The sequence below is a fragment of the Piliocolobus tephrosceles genome, unplaced genomic scaffold, assembly GCF_002776525.5.
Source record: "Piliocolobus tephrosceles isolate RC106 unplaced genomic scaffold, ASM277652v3 unscaffolded_41, whole genome shotgun sequence".
NCBI lineage: Eukaryota > Metazoa > Chordata > Mammalia > Primates > Cercopithecidae > Piliocolobus > Piliocolobus tephrosceles.
In genome coordinates this window covers 1,505,305-1,523,280 of record NW_022325420.1, presented here as the reverse complement: position 1 = coordinate 1,523,280, position 17,976 = coordinate 1,505,305, and the positions used below count along the sequence as shown (strand labels likewise).

At 34.5% G+C, this 17,976-nt stretch overlaps 1 protein-coding gene across 17 annotated transcripts in view; it reads left to right on the top strand.

Annotated features, from left to right (window-relative positions):
- The window catches only part of LOC113224832 (calcium-dependent secretion activator 2), a 567,701-nt gene that overhangs the window by 492,146 nt on the left and 57,579 nt on the right, over positions 1 to 17,976 (top strand). For 14 of the 17 annotated variants that reach the window (XM_026454354.2, XM_026454360.1, XM_026454352.1 and 11 more), the window contains 3 exons: positions 3,583 to 3,738; positions 5,157 to 5,304; positions 12,866 to 12,940. In XM_026454354.2, the coding sequence (XP_026310139.1) occupies positions 3,583 to 3,738; positions 5,157 to 5,304; positions 12,866 to 12,940 (379 nt within the window). Of the gene's footprint in view, positions 1 to 3,582; positions 3,739 to 5,156; positions 5,305 to 6,021; positions 6,037 to 12,865; positions 12,941 to 17,976 lie in introns of all 17 variants that reach the window. The other 3 variants (XM_026454356.1, XM_026454350.1, XM_026454362.1) reach the window with 1 other exon arrangement.

Genomic DNA, 17,976 nt, shown 5'->3' with positions numbered 1-17,976 from the left:
TTGTTTTTGTTATTATTACTATCATCGGGCATCGTCATTATAATTTATAATGGTATAGCTTTTAAAACTATGCCTCACAGCGATCAGAACCAAGTAATAGTCCTAGTTTACAAATGGGAAAACTTGGGCAGTTACCTGCTTTGCCCAAGATCTCATATGAAATCAACTAGAAAGAATACTCATGAAAGGAAGAAAAATAGATTCCATTTATTGAGAATTTACTATGTTTCCAGTACATTGCCAAGTTATTTATCTCATTTAATCTGTATAACAACCTCGTATCATTATCCCCATTTTACAGTTAAGGAAACTAAGTCATAAAGAAACTAAGAAACAAAACTTACCCAGTATCTCACAGCAAGTAAGTGACAGAGGCAAAATTTGAACCAAAATTTGTTTGACTACAAATTCCTCACTCCTATCATTAATTTGTTCTGCTCTCATAGAACATTGTGTTCAAGAACTTGCTATTTTTCTACCTGTCTCACCACCAACTGCAAATCCACACCCAGTCAGGTATGCACACAATCAAGAAAAGAGATAGGAAAAGACCAAGAAAGAGAATAACTTACAAAGTAATATGGCAGTATTTCTCCAAGTTAAACATCATAACTACATTCATAATATTCACTAGGATATTATGTTACATGTGAATTTTTTTTCTTACAGACAAATGCTTTTGGCCATTAGCGTGTGTAAAGTGGTGTCTGTGTGTGCTCAGAAAATTACCTACAAAGTATAATGAACCTAAGTGTATGATTTTTTGTTCTTTTTTACACTGTTTTATAATTTAACTCATTTTCTTCCTAATTTCTCATCTATTTAACACTTGATTTTAGGCAAGAACACTATCATGGGCATTATCCTGTGAAACTGAGTTTTTTGTTAGTACTCTTTTATTAACTTTGGGATTTTTATGAACTCCGAATCCCTTATTGAGGACTCTTTTTTAAAGTATGTTAATCTCAGGACAGAAATAATGACAAATTGGGGCTTTGTAAGTAAAGTGATCGTGCTTTCACCATTCTGGGGAAACTGAAAAATCTTTTTTACAAGTTGATCACCATTATCTTTACCTACCAAGGTTATCAACATTAGGTTCTTTGTCAGAGTGTCCAGAATTACTCATAATATTATAATGTTATTGCCATTTGTTTTTTGAAGTTTGAAACATAACAAGAAACATTTATATTTAACATAAAGAATTAAAAATACAACTACTGATTAAATACGAAGAATATAAAAGTAACCATGGTTTTGAAGATACATCCCTGCCTACTAATGCATAAATCATGCAAGGATTGCTCATCCACGTATCTATCTGTATATAAATCTTTATTATTTTTTCTCTAGAAATGAATGCCAGTAAGTTAAGTTTCCTGCTGGCATTTTTAGGAAATTATCTCAGAGTCTATTATTCACATTTGAATTCTTTAATCTGTTAATAATACCTTTAGGAATAGGTCACTGATTAGAAATAATTTTAAAATTAAAAAGCTCTGAATAAATTGCAGGTTATATGTACTAACTCCAGAGAAAGCCTACTCACATTTTTTTCATATATCTGTCTAATTATAACAAACACTTGTTTTCTTAATTACATTCCCAATTAAACACATTTAGTGTCAAGAATCTTACTATAGAATCAAACAGAAGAAAAATATAACCATATTCTCTATAAAGGTTGTCGTATATTATTAGAAAATCTATTTTTAATAAAAATCTGCCTTTACCAATAGATATTTTGTTTTATGATGTTTTTCCTTGTCATTGTGTTGTTAAAGAATATATACATTTCAAATAGTTACATTTCTCCAAAGTAAAAAGATTATAAGAAGTAGATTTGCTTCTTTGCCAATTGTATTCAGTTATTGTTAAGACTTAGTTCCTCTAATCTACCAAACTGTACACTGTGGATGTGAAAGGAGATTTTGTTTGGTCTTTCTTTCTCTTAATTGTATTACATATGGCAAGAGGAGAAATAAAGGTAGTGTTTTTTCAACATTTTCAGCATGGTAGAATCAGCATGGTATTGTCTGGTTCTCTTATTTAATGGTGCATTTGAGGCACTGAATATTAAGGTAAAGAGATTTAAGTGAATAAAGTGCTATGGGAGTGTTCATATGCTGTGATTGGTCCCTAGAGAACTTAAATCTGAGGGCATTTTGGCTAGACAAGGAGATCAGGAGGAATTACTGGCAGAATGAGAAGAGAAAAGCAATGGAGGTTTGTGATAGAGCTTTGATGCTGAGGCCAGGGTGGAGGGCAGAAATAAGTTTTTCATTAGTCAAGAGCAAGAGGTGACTTTTTTTTCTAAGCTAACTCATTAAGATATATTTAGCTAAATAATGTGGTGCTTTAAACAATTTATTTTTTTTTTAATTTTACTTTAAGTTCTGGAATACATGCACAGAATGTGCAGGTTTGTTGCATAGGTATTTTCCACTGTGATGTTGTAATAAATTAGTTTATTTCTTTAATTTTCTTTTGTAGACTAGAAATACAAATTTGAAGTTAGAATATGTGAAGCAATTGTTGGAAAGCTGAGAACAAATGAATCATACAGCAGCTTTTTTTTTTTTTTTTTTTTTGCTTTTGCTTTTATGCTTTTTATAGTTAAATTTCAATATGTTTTGATGTAGGAATATTTTACTTTCAAAACATTTGTTTCTGTATTAGCCTGTGTACTTGCATAATGGAAAGTAATAGCATGACCCTTTGCCAAAATATTATACGAGTTACCTTCTTACATGGGCTGATAGCACAGTCTTCTAGAGTAATTTCACCATAGTAGTGAATGCTTAGCAAATCTTGACTCCACAGTTAGGTATAAAGAACTGAAATGCATTGTTTTTCTCCATCTTCAGAGCACCCTGAATGTCATTCCTCTGTTAGACCACACATTGCACTAAGTTGGGTTTTAATAAGCCAGAAAAGGCAAAAAATGAAAATAAAAGATTGCTTCCCTACCTAGCCCATTTTATTTCCAGTATCTATCTCACCTTTACCTATAATTGAGAAATTCAGGGACCCTATATTCTATACACATGTAGATAAACAGAAACCACCATGGTGACAGAAGCACATATGCATGAATAACGGCAAAGGTACTGGTTGCTAACATAAGAATTTTCCTGCATAAAACATAATTTTGGGGATTTGCAAGAATCTTTATCCTAGTGAACAGTTACAATGTTTGTTCTTATATACACAATATAATTTCCTTAGTAAAGTATACGTATCCATTTTACCTCTTTGTATGAAACCCTACCACCATATTTTTTTTGTTGTTTTTATTTTGTTTTGCTTTTGTTGAGACGGAGTCTTGCTCTGTCGCCCAGGCTGGAGTGCAGTGGTGCCCTACCACCATATTTATTTCTATTTTGTTCTCCTTGCCCTGCCTTATTAAGAATTGTAAAGGAATAATTAGAAGGCTGAACAAAGAAAATATTGGATCATTCAAGATTTTATATGATTTTTTTCACTGATGGCAATTGATACAGAAAAGAAAAAACAATGTATTAATGATAAATCTAATTAACAGGAGGAGTTCATGATGTTCATTTTTCCTTTTTCTTCTAGCAATGGCTCAGCAACATCAGAAGACCTTTTTTGGAAACTTGATGCACTGCAAATGTTTGTCTTTGATCTGCACTGGCCAGAACAGGAATTTGCCCACCACTTAGAGCAAAGACTTAAACTAATGGCCAGTGATATGCTAGAGGCCTGTGTCAAAAGGTAGACATGTATTTTCAAATTGCTGCTTAATGTTCCAGCACCCAAAAATATCACTTTTTATCAAGTACCTAATATATTATTGTCACAGCCAAAGTTTCATTATGCACTACTATTCCAACACTTAATGAGCATTAGGTTATCTTGATTAAATTCTGAGGACCCATGTAATTGATGAAATTGGCTGGATACTTTTTTTCAGGTCTCCCGACTATTGCCTTAATCAGTAACATCTATACCATATTAATGGTTTCTTTAGGGCTTATTGTTATCTCTCTGGGAATACTGTGCTTTAAATTCCCAAGGTAGTATCTCCTGAGACATATGAAAAAAGTCTGTTATGTTCTGTATGCATTATGTACTGTGTCTGTGTGCTGTGAAATGGCATAGTAAACTCAAAATAGGATCAGCACCATCAGTTATTCTGGGATTACTAACTATTTTCTGGTATTTTCTGTCCACATCTGATGAGTTCCAACTACCTGCTTACATTCTTTATAACTTAACTGGAAATAAGTTATGAGGCTTTGTATTCTTCCAAATGTGCTTTCATTTTATAATAGTTTTACAAAATCAGCTTCGCATCCTAATTGGTCAAGCATTTTTTTTCCATTTTCCTTGTTCATTATGTATACAAGGACAATATGGAGCCACATATTAGAAAAGCATTCAAACACTGGTTAGGCCAATTGGATATTTCTGAAATCTTGAAACCAAGAAAAAAAAACTGTCTTTAGAATAATGTTCAGTGACCTCTTAAGGCAAGGCCCTGGATTAGGTAGTTTAATGTTTTTTAAAAATCATCTTTGATTTTGATGTCTCAAATCTGTGGATTTTCATAGGATACTTCAGCAAAACCAATTCAAATTGCTCATGATGCAGTTTCTTTCAAAACCCTGTCTGCAATTTTAGGTTTTTGAAAGAGAATGTAAGTGACATAAAAGAATTACACATTGTCTGTCATACATTGATTACGATGTTTAGAGTTTTCTAGATTTGTGCTTATTTTTTTCTAATTTGGTAAGCCCTCGCATAGAGGATATTTTCTGCTTAAATGCATACAAGTGTGTGATTTTTCTACTTGTAAATTCAGACAATTAATTCAGACAATAAGTGAAATTATGAGTTTTTTTCCATTAAATGTGGTAGTCTAGATATAACAAAAAGCTTCATTTGGGTTGTGATACTGCCTGAGTGACTGGATGAAGCTAGGCTTAATATAAAAATATCACAATCTGATCTTTTATTGAGACACCTGAAAAGAAAAGTATCCCACCCCTTAGCACCCAAGCACTACCACACTGCTTACTCCTTATTTGCATGTTTTAAATTAGCATCTTATAGAGTTGATTTCACTTTTTACAAGACAGGTGAGGTGTATAGCAGAATTTCTTACTCTGAATTCATGTTTTAAAAACTAGAACAAGAACTGCATTTGAACTCAAGCTACAAAAGGCAAGCAAAACAACTGACTTGCGCATTCCAGCTTCTGTTTGCACTATGTTTAATGTATTAGTCGACGCCAAAAAGCAAAGCACCAAACTCTGTGCCCTGGATGGAGGACAAGAGGTATGTAGAATTTGCCACATGGGGAAAGGAAGCACAGGGTGCCTTGGCATGCGAGATGCTCTTTCCACAAGGCATTCTCTAGATTGGATTGAAAAGACCAAGTTCTCCAACACCAAATATTTGATCTTTTCTTTATTATAATAATAGAATGCCCTTTATCCTTTGCTCATGTCAGTTTCTCCTTTTTGATATAAATATGGTCTAAAATTGCATAAGTGGCCATGAATTTTAGATACAGCTTTTAACAGCTTAAGTGTTGTGTCATTTACATAAACCTTGCTTTTTACAAGCAAATGAGAAATCTGGAAAGCTACCTGTTTTGTTTATCAAATCTAGAGTATCCAGAGTTTGCATCTATAAAAGACACACAAAAAGTATGAAATAGTTTATTTACACAGTAGTTCCCATTTTAAAAAATTTAGGTAGAAATAGACTTAAAAATCTACACCTAGTTCTTATCAATAAATACCCTATTCTTTCTATTTGATTTATATTTTGTTTGGTTTTATATTCAGAAGTACAATTTTATTTTACCCCATGATTTTTTGTTGAGAGTGGTGATTGGGTGAAAATTGATTTATTTTTCTTCAATTATCTGTTTAAGTTGACATTTTGTTGCCGTTTTTTCCCATTGTAATTACTTTTTCTTCATTTCTTTATTCTTCCCTTCTATTGTCTTTCATCATCTTTTTTTTTCCCCCCCATGGCATGATCCAGTTTGGTAGTCAATGGGTAAGTCTCATTTTTTTTTCTAAAAGCACATTTCATTTATTATTTTTGTAAATGTATATTTTTATTTTCATCTTTTCAAATTAGAATTATGTAAATTTATTTTCAGATTTTTGGCTTCTGTGTTTGCATATATAAGGCTAACAGCTTACAATAACATAGCAATAGTCCAAAGATTCATTAAAACACTAAATACTTATACCTTAAATAATGACAAGGGGAATGTTTCTCCCCTGTTAGGCTGCAGAATTTATAAACTACTCTTAGAATTTTAAAGGTAAAATGATTTAAAACCAAATTAATTCATATTCTTTTAAATTGAAATCTGAATAGCTATAGGAACAGAATGATTACATTTTTCAAGCATTTATCTACAGTATACTTTTAATACCAAAAGAATTTCAAGTTTGGAGCTTTAGATGACATATAGCCCCTAAAAACTTGAACCAGAAGTCCACACCCAAAGTCACTTCATAGAGATGAACCCAGTGGTGGATTTTGGTGAGGTACAAGCCCACCAGTGATACAGTCTTTCCTCCTACTCATGGCCTAGGATGTGACCATCATCAGAGGTAAGGAAGAGGCAGGCCTGTGTCATGAGACTTCTGCGCTCCTCCACAACAGGTCATCATAAAATACCATCCCAGAATCCCTGAGTTACAAGGTTAGAAAAACTTTATGCATAAAGGATTGACTAGTGTATACTTTTTTTTTTTATTTTTTCCATAAGTCAGAATGTCTTTGTGTCCTGCAGGTAGGTTACATCTTACAAGTCTGACAGTTGACAACTGGGAATCAAACTCAGGGTGATTCTTCCTGGGCTGACAATTCTCATCCAAGCAGAAGAACTTAGTTAATTGTGAAGGTAGATGGGAAGGATTACTGCTTGTGAATTCTATACCTATTGCCTCAGATATAGACATTAGCTATTTGGCCATAATTTATATTTATGCATGAATACACAGTTTTATTATTTGAGCAATTCAGCAGAAAAAAAAATGTATTTGTAATACCATAGCATAAAACCTTACAAATATATCAAGTAACTGATATGTGTTATAGAATGTTCAGTAATTACCATTCTCTGATTGCTTACAACATGATTTATTATATCTAATTATCTGAATAAGTAGGCAGCTGGCTTAGATACCAGTGTTTCCTATTTACCTCCTCATGTTTTTTTAATACCCAGATGTAAGCCTTTGATTGTCTGCCTGAGAATTGTTATCTTGTTTCTTCATAAACCTATTCTTTTCTCATCTGGTTTGTAGAATCATCTTCCATTGATACTGGGTTTATCCATTTGTTCTTATTTTAACATACACTGCAGTACCTGACATGCAGTAGGCACTTAGTAAATGTTTGCTGAGTGAATGAATAGATTTGTTGTCATGGCTTTAAAAATCCTCCCCTGTAGGAAAGAACTTGCTGTAGTGCTTAAGAGGAAAAACAGACACACACACACACACACACCAATGACGAACATTGTTACATTGTCAAATGATTCTTTACATTAATAAGTGGGTGGTTTTGAAGAGGAATCTACTGCTGTTCATTATGTGTGCACCTGTGCATTCACACCAGAGACAATTAGTTCCCCACAACTTTCACACAATTAACATAGTTCAAAATGTGCAGGTGTAAAACCCATTAGCAACCGTGAAAAAGTGGCAAACAAGAATTTCATTGCAAAAGAATTTTATACTTTGTTTTTTCTCTCCAGTAAACATACCCACATAATTGCATAGACCTTCCCTTTCTATATATGCCGAGATAAGTTTTGGAATTGTTGAAAATTAGTGTATACATTACATATACAGGTGAGTCAGTGAACCCCATTTAAAATAGCAACAAAGTTGCTGAAAAAACTAGATCATTAGACAATTTGAAACTATATAAAAATATGTACTGCATAGTTAAGCACAGCAGCAATGTTTTTGCTAAATTATAAATAAATTACCTCTCCAAAATCTCTAATAAATTTGTTATATTGTCATTGCTTGGATAAAACGCCCAACTCCTTCCCCACAGTGCATTCCCTTCTGTGCTTCTAAGTTATGATTCTGTTTTCTTAACATGCTCCATGATGATGCCAACATGTTCCACTGAGGCCCAGAATAGGGTTTAATGGAGTGATTAATGGGTGAATGATCTGCTTATGTGACAGCTATGTGAAGTGAGTCAGCAATCTCAGGCCAGTCCCTCAGGGACAGATGTTGAGATCACAAAACCACCGAAGTGTTTAGGATCTTCATTATCCATAACTGCACAAAAGCAGATGACTACATGGGCTGCAGGCATTCATCAGCCCTCAGAACCACTTTATTCAGTGGTCCCATTAGTTGATGATGAAGGTGAAAACTCATTAATATGGCAATTCACGGGAGCAAGGGGCCCTACTTGGGCCAATTTTATTCTCGGTTAAATTAAAATGCACCCATTTCTGGAACTAACAATCCAGTACCTTTAAAATATTATATACCCCAAGACAAGGTCCAGAATCTTAAGAAAGCTGGAATTCACTGGCATCTAATTAGTCTTCATTTCCTGAGTGTGTTTGTGTAACAACAGTCAGGTGAAGTGGTGCTGTTCACCTGATTGTACAGAGGCCAGGATTTTGGAATGTGCCTGACCTATGATTTCCCTGGGCTTCAAGAAGTAAGGATTCCTGAATGGTTATTTGAATGTAAGTTCAGAGTCACCTGCTGGGAAAGCAGGCACAGTTTGCCTTTGAGGGCAGATGTGGGGAGACTTAGCTTAAGAATGAATTGAAATCTGACAAAGCCCTAGAATCTAAGATTATCAATCCAACTTGAAGTATTCTAAGAATTTTATTTTTTTCTTTTTTTAAATTTCAACTTTTGTTGTAGATATGGGGGTACATGTGTAGTTTTGTTACATGTGAGTATTGCACCCAGGTCCTGAGCTTGGTACTCAGTAGGTAGTTTTTCCATCCATATCTCCCTCCTTCCCTCTCCCCTCTAGTAGTCCACAGTGCCTGTTGTTCCCATGTTTATGTCCATGTGTTCTCAGTGTTTAGCTCCCACTTGTAAGTGAGAACATGCAGTATCTGATTTTCTGTTCCTGTATTAATTTGCTTAGGATTATGGCCTCCAGCTGCATCCATGTGGCTGCAAAGGACATGATTTTGTACTTTTTAATGGCTGTGTAGTATTCCATGGTATATACGTACCATATTTTCTTTATCTGGTCTACCATTGATGGACACATAGGTTGATTTCACATCTTTGCTACTGTGAATAACATGGCAATGAACACACAAATTCAAGTGGTTTTTGTTTTGCTTTTGTTTTCGTTTGTTTGGCATAGTGATCTGTGTTCCTTTGGATATGTACCCAGTAATGGGATTGCTGGGTCAAATGGTAGCTCTGTTTTAAGTTCTTTGAGAAATCTTCAAACTGCTTTCCACAGTGGCTGAATTAATTTACATTCCCACCAACAGTGTATAGGCATTACCTTTTCTCAGTATTCTTTATTTTTTTGTCTCCTTCTGTCACCCATGCTGAAGTGCAGGGGCGAATTCATAGCTCACTGCAACCTCGAACTCCGGCTCGGGCGATCCTCCCACCTTGACTTCCGAAAGTGCTGGGATTACAAGCATGATCCACCATGCCCAGCCTCTGAGAAGAACTTTTTAGGTTTTTATTGTTGGAAACAAAAATGTACCAAATTCTTACAAAAATGTCTGTTATACTAAATGGGAAAAAAAAACTATCAATTTTATCTTATAAATGTCTATGCAGATAAACTCTGTTTTTACCTGTGATCTCTTTTTGCATGTTCATGTTTGTCTTTGAAAGTTATCTGAAAATTTCTAAAAAGCTGCTTTTGTGAACTAGTTTAAGCACACCACTGATCTTAGAATGTTTTAAACAACCACTGAACACTCGTGTACCCACCCCAGATGAACACACAATATCCATTGTTATTTTGGCAGTTTTTGACTTGCCTTATTTTAAATGTGTGCACACACAAATGTTACTCTCACAGTTAATCATTAATTACATTTATTGACATATTTCAATTTCTGGTTTCATCCTTGTTCCTTAATTCTACAGCTTCCTTTCATGTTAATTTGTCATTTTCCTGAAATACATCATTTAATAAATCTTTTAGCAAGGGTTAAAAAAAAACACAGAAAAAGAAAGTTATCTGGGTCCCCTGATGAATGACTTTTTTCTAGCTCACTTTGGATTACCTGTGTATGGCATATGTGAGTTATAATCTGCAGAATACATACGTAAAATGGGAATTCTCAGGCCATCTTTTCTCTCATGCTCATGCGCCTCTACCACCCCCACCACCTGTGCAGCCAGAGCAGATTCTGAAAGTTTCCAGCAGTTGTAATTAATATTAGTGTAAGTCATATCTAATCAGATACATTTACAATAGCAGAATCCCATATTATAGAAATCTGAAAAGCTCACACTATTTGGATTTACTCCTTGGGTATTAAAGTTAAGATGTATACTTCTTTCTTTATTCCTTTCTTTTCAACATTGTATGTGTTTGTTTTTGTTCATTCTCATTTTCTCTCCCTCCCTCCCTCCCCATCTCTTCCTTTTTTTCTCTTTCTCTCTGCTTATGGCTAGATCAGGTATCAAAGCAAGCAACAATCTACAGGTGTGTATTATAGGAGAATTTAATGGTTCCTATTGTCCCTCGACTTTCAGCGCTTTTCAAGAAAATGGGTATCAATGACCTCTTTTGTGGCTCATCACTTGATTTTAAAAGATTTGCCAGAATCAATTCAACCCAAAAGTTTAACATGTAGAAGCTCTGTATTTTATATACTATAGCTTTCTGATGACATTTGATCACTTTGAGTTCAAAAAATGAAAGTTATGAAAACAGAGAAAAACATTGGGGATAAGGCATATTTAGGAAACTGCTTGGAAGTCTGGGTGCCTCAATGCCTGTATGCTTTGGAGCACTTTCCATGTAAGAGGGAAGTGAGATACTTGAAACCCAGCACCTGTATCTCTTTCCTCTTCTACTCCAAAGAGTATCACATGGCATTTCATTTCCTCTTGCTGCATACACTGATCTGGAGTAAGAAGGGTGTGAAACAAGAGTGGCAGAGTGGGAGAGCCAGGCAGAGCTTATTTGCATAAGCTTCTCCATCGCACAGTCAGCTGCACAGCTTTCAGCCAGGAGCTGGGGGCCCTTTTTTTGTAAGTGTGTCTGTGGAGGGATTACCCTACCCATCAGCCTGTGCACTGGAATTGTTCAGCTTGTCTCAGATATGTTCATGTGTGGGCCTGCCTGGCTCAGAAAATTATTAATAATGTAGATTGGATCAGAACTTTAACTGCCAGCCAGTGTTTTCAGGCTCTTTTTCTTCTACCTGTTTTTCTGTCTTCTCTCCCCTTTTCCTTCTCTTCAAGATAGAAACTCACTCTCTATGTTTCAATTCCATTTATCCTCTGGGGAGCACAAATTTGGGAATCGATAACGGCTTTAAGTGAGACAGATGCGCTTTAGTGGTGCAATATGTGCCCAGAAAATTCCACATTCACACTGATGTGGTTAATTTTAGATCACTCATCATTATGCACTTATATTCACACCCACACACACTCAGACTCACACAGAAAAAGAAAATAATTCAGACACTCCAAAATTATCCTTCCTTTCTTTATTATTTATGCAGGTTGATGATAACCACTTGTAACTGTCGGAACCCTTGGGGAGAGGGGTGGAGTGTCATTCCTGAGTATTCCAAAGCAGACCTAAGTTGATGTTTTGTTCTGTGTGGAAACTTTGAGACATGTTTTCAGCACAAAAAAAAATAGCTTTCAAAAACTTACATCTTAAGAAACCATTCAACCAGCAGTGAAGTTGGTCTAATGTTTATATTGACCTGAGTACTTTTACTCTATGCATTTTGTTAGCTGTTCCAAGAAGCCTTGAACCATCAAGATAGGGTTAGTCTTTACAAGTCACATTTTCTGTGAAGTGGCTATTGGGGACAATCAGCTGTCAGATAAATGCTTCTAAAGGAAGAATTACTGTTTAAATGGATGTACCTTCACAAGCCTTGGAAGCCAAAGCTTCTGCTAATTTAAGAATGGAACCCTCTAGTATTCTCTAAAGAAAAAAAGTCTTTCAGGTTGATTTTAAATACATGTTTTTTTTGGTATTTATTTAAAGGCATCTTTTTCATGAGGAAGCGGTAATAAAAGTATGGAGAGTGAGTGATGTTTCATTATACCTTTTATGGCCTATTAATTTGTTACCATCTATTCACCTTTGTTGATGAAATTCTAATTTTGCCCTTGCTCGAGCATATTGTAAGAATTGTATAAACTGCTGCTCCCTGTGCTGACAAAAAGGTCCTTTTAGCGTGAACAATTGGGAGCTCATTTTATTTCTAGAGCACATTTAAAATAACTTATGAATGAGAGTTGTCAGACATGAAATGCAGTATTAATTAAATCTTTTTCTAGTCTTTTTGCTTCTCCAGCTAAACCAACCCTTTAGAAAAATACATGGCCACCTTAATTATAGAGGAGAAGACAAAAAGTATCCTTCACATTCCTCTGGCTGAATAAGAATAAGAACTCGATTCATCTAAATAATAACCCCATTAGCTGCTTAACTCAACAGTGCACATGGGAAAATTTTCAAACCACAATGTGAAAAGTGTTGATTGGGTGGATCATTTTCAAGGTTTTGTTCTTTTAATGTTCAAAATGATCATTTTAAATAAATCTGATAGGTCATGACTAGTAGATTTAGAGCATTTGTGACTGATGACAAAAATTTTGTGTCCATGTCAACTAATGAATTTTTATCTTTTAATATCTAGCAACAGTACCATTCAAAAATAGATGACCTGATCGACAACAGTGTAAAAGAAATCATTTCACTGTTAGTTTCAAAGGTAATGTATTATTTATTCACCTTTTTAAATCAAAGTGAAAAATAATTTTCAATGGAGAATTTTAAAAATATTTTTAAATATCTAATTGGGGAAAAATGTAGTTTAAAAGATTAGGGCAGGAAAATATTAGAATTTTCAGAAGAGTTAGGAGCAGAAAAGGTTAGGAGCAACTTTTGATTGTTTTTTGTATATAATAAATTTTGGCTTTTCCTAAAATTGTTGTCATTTTAAAACTAACTCTTCTTCCAGTAAAACCTTATTATGTCACATTCATGTTCTCTTGCTATTTAACTCCACAGAGCTTTGAGTAGCCATCAATCCTTGAATTTAGCCCATCTGTGGTGGCGACAGCACTAAGGCTGTAGATCTGGTCTCAGAGACAGACAGAGAAAGCCGCAGGGTGACATCTGAGGTCCTCCACGCCCAGGAGTTTCCCAGGATTTCCCATTTGATGCTCAACATACCTTTGATAAAAGCTATGATCTTTCACTGTATAAGTAGAGATGAAGCAGTGGACGCCTCATTTAGTGATTAGATGATTTAGATTCCCAGTAAGGTGTAACAGATGGTCATGGGTAGCATTTGAGATCAGGGGCTGATAAGGAAAGGAAGAGAGAACGTGAGAGCACCAGGAGTTTAAGAGGATGAACAAAGACAATGGTTATGTTCCTAGAGGTACTTCCCTATGAGCAGATGTATCCTATGCTCTCACAAGGCTTCATCAAAAAGCCCCAAATCAGGCTTCTTCATAAAACAAGGATGACAAGAAGCAAAGGTAAAACCACCCCCAATTTAATAAACAGACAAAAGACATCCTGTTTAGAAAAGAAAAAAAAACAGAGATGTCCCATGAACATGAACAATGTTAATCCTCATTAATCCTCATTAATAATTTAAGGAATGCAAAGTGAGCTACAAAATATACTATTTTCTCTAGCAAATTAGCATACATGTTTTTAAAGTAACATTCAGTTTTAGGTGAGGCGAGACACTCACCTTTCCTATATAGGGGAGTATAAATTGTTACAGCCGTTCTGGAAAATAGTTTGGAAATACATTAAGTACATTAATACCTTTTCACCTTTTTCTATTTTGTCATACTACTTAGATGCACAAAATATATACTATTGGTATTTGCCATATTATGTCTTACCAAAATTTGGAAACAACCTAATTTCTAATAAGGGAAAAGGTAAAGCAAATTATGGGGCATCTGAAAAGGTAAAGCAGATTATGGGACATCTGTATTAAGAAATGATACTATCAAAGACTATTAATGGTAAATGAAGAGTTTCATAATATAGTATTAAGTGAAAACAACTGAATATTTAAAAGTATAAAGTATGGTCTGAATTTGCATCTTATAGGAAAAAGACTGTTAGGATAAAGACCAGAATGTTAACAGAGCTTTTCTCTGGGTAATGGGAGTATAGTTCATTTTTTATTTCATCTTCAATAATATTTTTCAAATTATCTAGTATCATGTCTTAGAGTAGAAAACAACCACAAAGAAAAACGATGTTAGAATCACACCACCTCACCAGCTTATTTTTGTTCTCCTGATTTTTACCACTGCATCAAATACCTACACATACACATACCTCACACACTCACCAACAAGTGGATAGATAGAGAAAAAAATAATAGGAAAACCATGGAGGGAAGGGGTGAACCACTGGAGAATCAAGCTCTCTGAGGAAGAGCAGTGAGATTTCCACCCTCTGAGGATCCCAGCACAGCAGCTTGCATCACCACACAGTCAACCCACTACAGTGAAATAAATTTAACTTTGCACCTTATTCTCTGTGAGGCCTTCAGGGAAATTTTATGCAGATATAACCAACTCAAGAACGTAGTGCTATGCGGAAGTTGCCTTTTGTGAGAAGTTTGCATAATTGGCATCATTCAATTATAGGCTAGCTAAAGATGATATAGGGTTAATCAAGCAGCAAGGAAAAAGTCCAACAAGTTTTGCTTTGGGGGTGGGAAGGAAGAGTACAGAGAAGGCAGATGGGGCTGCATGTCATCTCTGCATCCATTTCTGGCAAAGTAAGACAGTTAAATTTTTCTATATCAAATACATCTGGTTAATTTTTAAAATAGTGTATTTGAGCTAAGTAAGGAAAAGATATTCTAAAATAACCTGCACAGTCCACCAGTAGCTACTAGCCACATGTGGTTGTGGAGTACTTGAAATGTGGCTAGTGAAGCTGAGAAATTAAATTTTTAATTTAATTTTGAGTAAAAGAGCCTCATATAATACTGGATATTATATTTAGAAATCAGCACTAGATTATAGTTTTCCTCTATGCCTAATTTATCCTGCTGTCAAATAGTACTTATCTTTAATTCTTTGGTTGAAAAGTGTAAAATAAGTTTACTTGATAGGTTGAACCAAACATCTCAAGCTTCTGTAAGAGATGACAATAATTAATGTTTTCTAAAAAGTTGGTGCAGATTAATCTCCGTAATTATGATATTTTAAAACCATTTTATTGATATATTAACAGACAAAAAAATGTGTACATGCTTAATATATACAAGATGAGTTTGTAGATAAGTATACAGCCATATACGTATATAATCATAAAACCATCACCTCAAACTGTACCATAAACTTACCCACCACCTCCCAAAGTTTCCTCCAGCCCTCTTAAATAATAATTTCTGTGTGTGATAACAGTCACATAAGATCAATTCTCTTAGCAAATAGTATTGTTTTCTGTAGCACTATACTGTAGAGTGGCTCTCTAGGACTTATTAATCATGCATAACTGAGACTGCTTTTGACAAATATCTCCCCATCTCACCCTCCCCTCAGCTCCTGAGAAAACAACATTCTACCTTCTGCTTCTATTATTTTGACTACTTTTAATTCCTCATATAATTGGTACTATGTAATATTTAATCTTCTGTGTCTGACTTATTTCACAGAGAATAATATATTCCAGGTTCATCTGTTTGTCTCAAATGGCAGGATTTCCTTCTTCTTTTGAGGCTGAATAATATTTCGTTATATGCACATAACTCATTTTCATTATCCATTCATCTGTCTTGTGGATATTAAAGTTGCTTCCAAGTCTTGCCTATTGAGAAGAATGCTGCAGAGAAATGAGAGTGCAGATATCTCTTCGATATACTAATTTCAATTTCTTTAGCTATATACCCATTAGTGGGGTTGCTAAATCATATAGTAGTTCTATTTTTCATGTTTTGAGGATTCTACACACTATTTCCCATAGTGGCTACACCAATTCACATATCCACCAACAATGGGCATTTTCTCCACATTCTCACCAATACCTGTTATCTTTCGGATTGTTGATAAAAGCCATCCAAACAGATGTGAGCTAATATCTCACTGTCATTTTGATTTGCACTTCTCGAAAGATTAGTGATATTAAGCTCCTTTTCGTATACCTGTTGGCCATTTATACATGTTCATTAGAGACATAGTGCTTTGCTCATTTTTTTAATTTTTAATTTTTTTTTTTTTTTTGCTATTGTTAAATGTCAACTCCTTATCAGACAAATAGTTTGTAAACATTTTCTCCCATTTTGTAGGTTGCCTTTTCATTATGTTGATTGTTTCCCTTGCTGTGCAGAAGCTGTTTTATTTGATATAATCTCATTTTTAAAAAAATTTTGTTGCCTGTGCTTTTTGTATCATAGCCAAGAAATCATTGCTATGGCCAATGTCAAGAAACTTTTTCCTTTTTCCCTATGTTTTATTCTAGAAGTGTTATGGTTTTGGGTCTTAAGTTATTTAATCCATTTTTACTTGATGGTGTTTTGTTGATGGTTTTGTTGATCCATTTGTTTATGGTGTAAGATAAGGGTCAAATTTTATTCTTTTGTATGTGTACGTCCACTTTTCCCAGCACTATTTATTGAAGAAACCATCCTTTTCTCTTGACACTCTGGTCAAAGACCAGTTGACCGTATGTGTGGGGGTTTATTTCTGAGTTCTCTGTTTTGTTCTATTGGCCTATACATCTGCTTTTATGCCAGTAACATTGTTTTGCATCACTACACAGTCGAAAATCAAGAGTTTTGATTATTTTAGCTTTGCAATGGATTTTGAATTTAGGAACTGTTGTGCCTCCAGTGTATTCTTTTGCTCAGAATTGTTTTGGTTATTTGAAGTTTTTTGTGGTTCCAGATTAATTTTAGGATTGCTTTTTCTATTACTTTACAAAAACTATTGGGATTTTGATAGAGATTGCATTAATGTGTAGATCACTTTAAGTAGTATGGACATTTTGGCTATAATAATTATTCTAATTCATGAACATGGGATTTTTTTTGTTTATTTGTTGTTTGCTTTAATTTCTTCAGTGTTTTATACTTTTCAGTGTACAAGTTTTTTTGCCTTCTTGGTTAAGTTTATTTCTAAGTACTGCATTATTTTTGATGCTATTGTAGATGAGATTGTTTTCTTAACTTCCTTTCCAAATAGTTCGTTGTTAGTATGCAGATATACGAATGACTTTTTTTTTTTATTATACTTTAAGTTCTGGGATATATGTGCAGAATGTGCAGTTTTGATACATAGGTATACACCTGCCATGGTGGTTTGTTGCACCCGTCAACCCGTCATCTACATTAGGTATTTCTCCTAATGTTATCCCTCCCCTATCCCCCAGTCCCTGACAGGCCCCGGTGCATGATGTTCCCCTCCTGTGTCTATGTGTTCTCATTGTTCAACTCCCATTTACGAATGAGAACATGCGGTGTTTGGTTTTCTGATCTTGTGATAGTTTGTTGATTTTTTTCCTGCAACTTTTCTGAATTTGTTTATTCTAACAGTTCTTTTTTGTAGAGTCGTTAGGGTTTTCTACATATTAAGATCATGTAATCTGCAAACAGAGATAATTTTTCATGTTCTTTCCTGATTTGCATGCCTTATGTTTCTTTTCTTTTTCTTTTTTACTTATTTTATTTTATATTTTTGTCTACTTACTTTGGCTAGGACTTCTAGTACTATGTTGAATAGAAGTGGCAAGAGTGGGTATCCTTGCCTTATGCTGTATTTT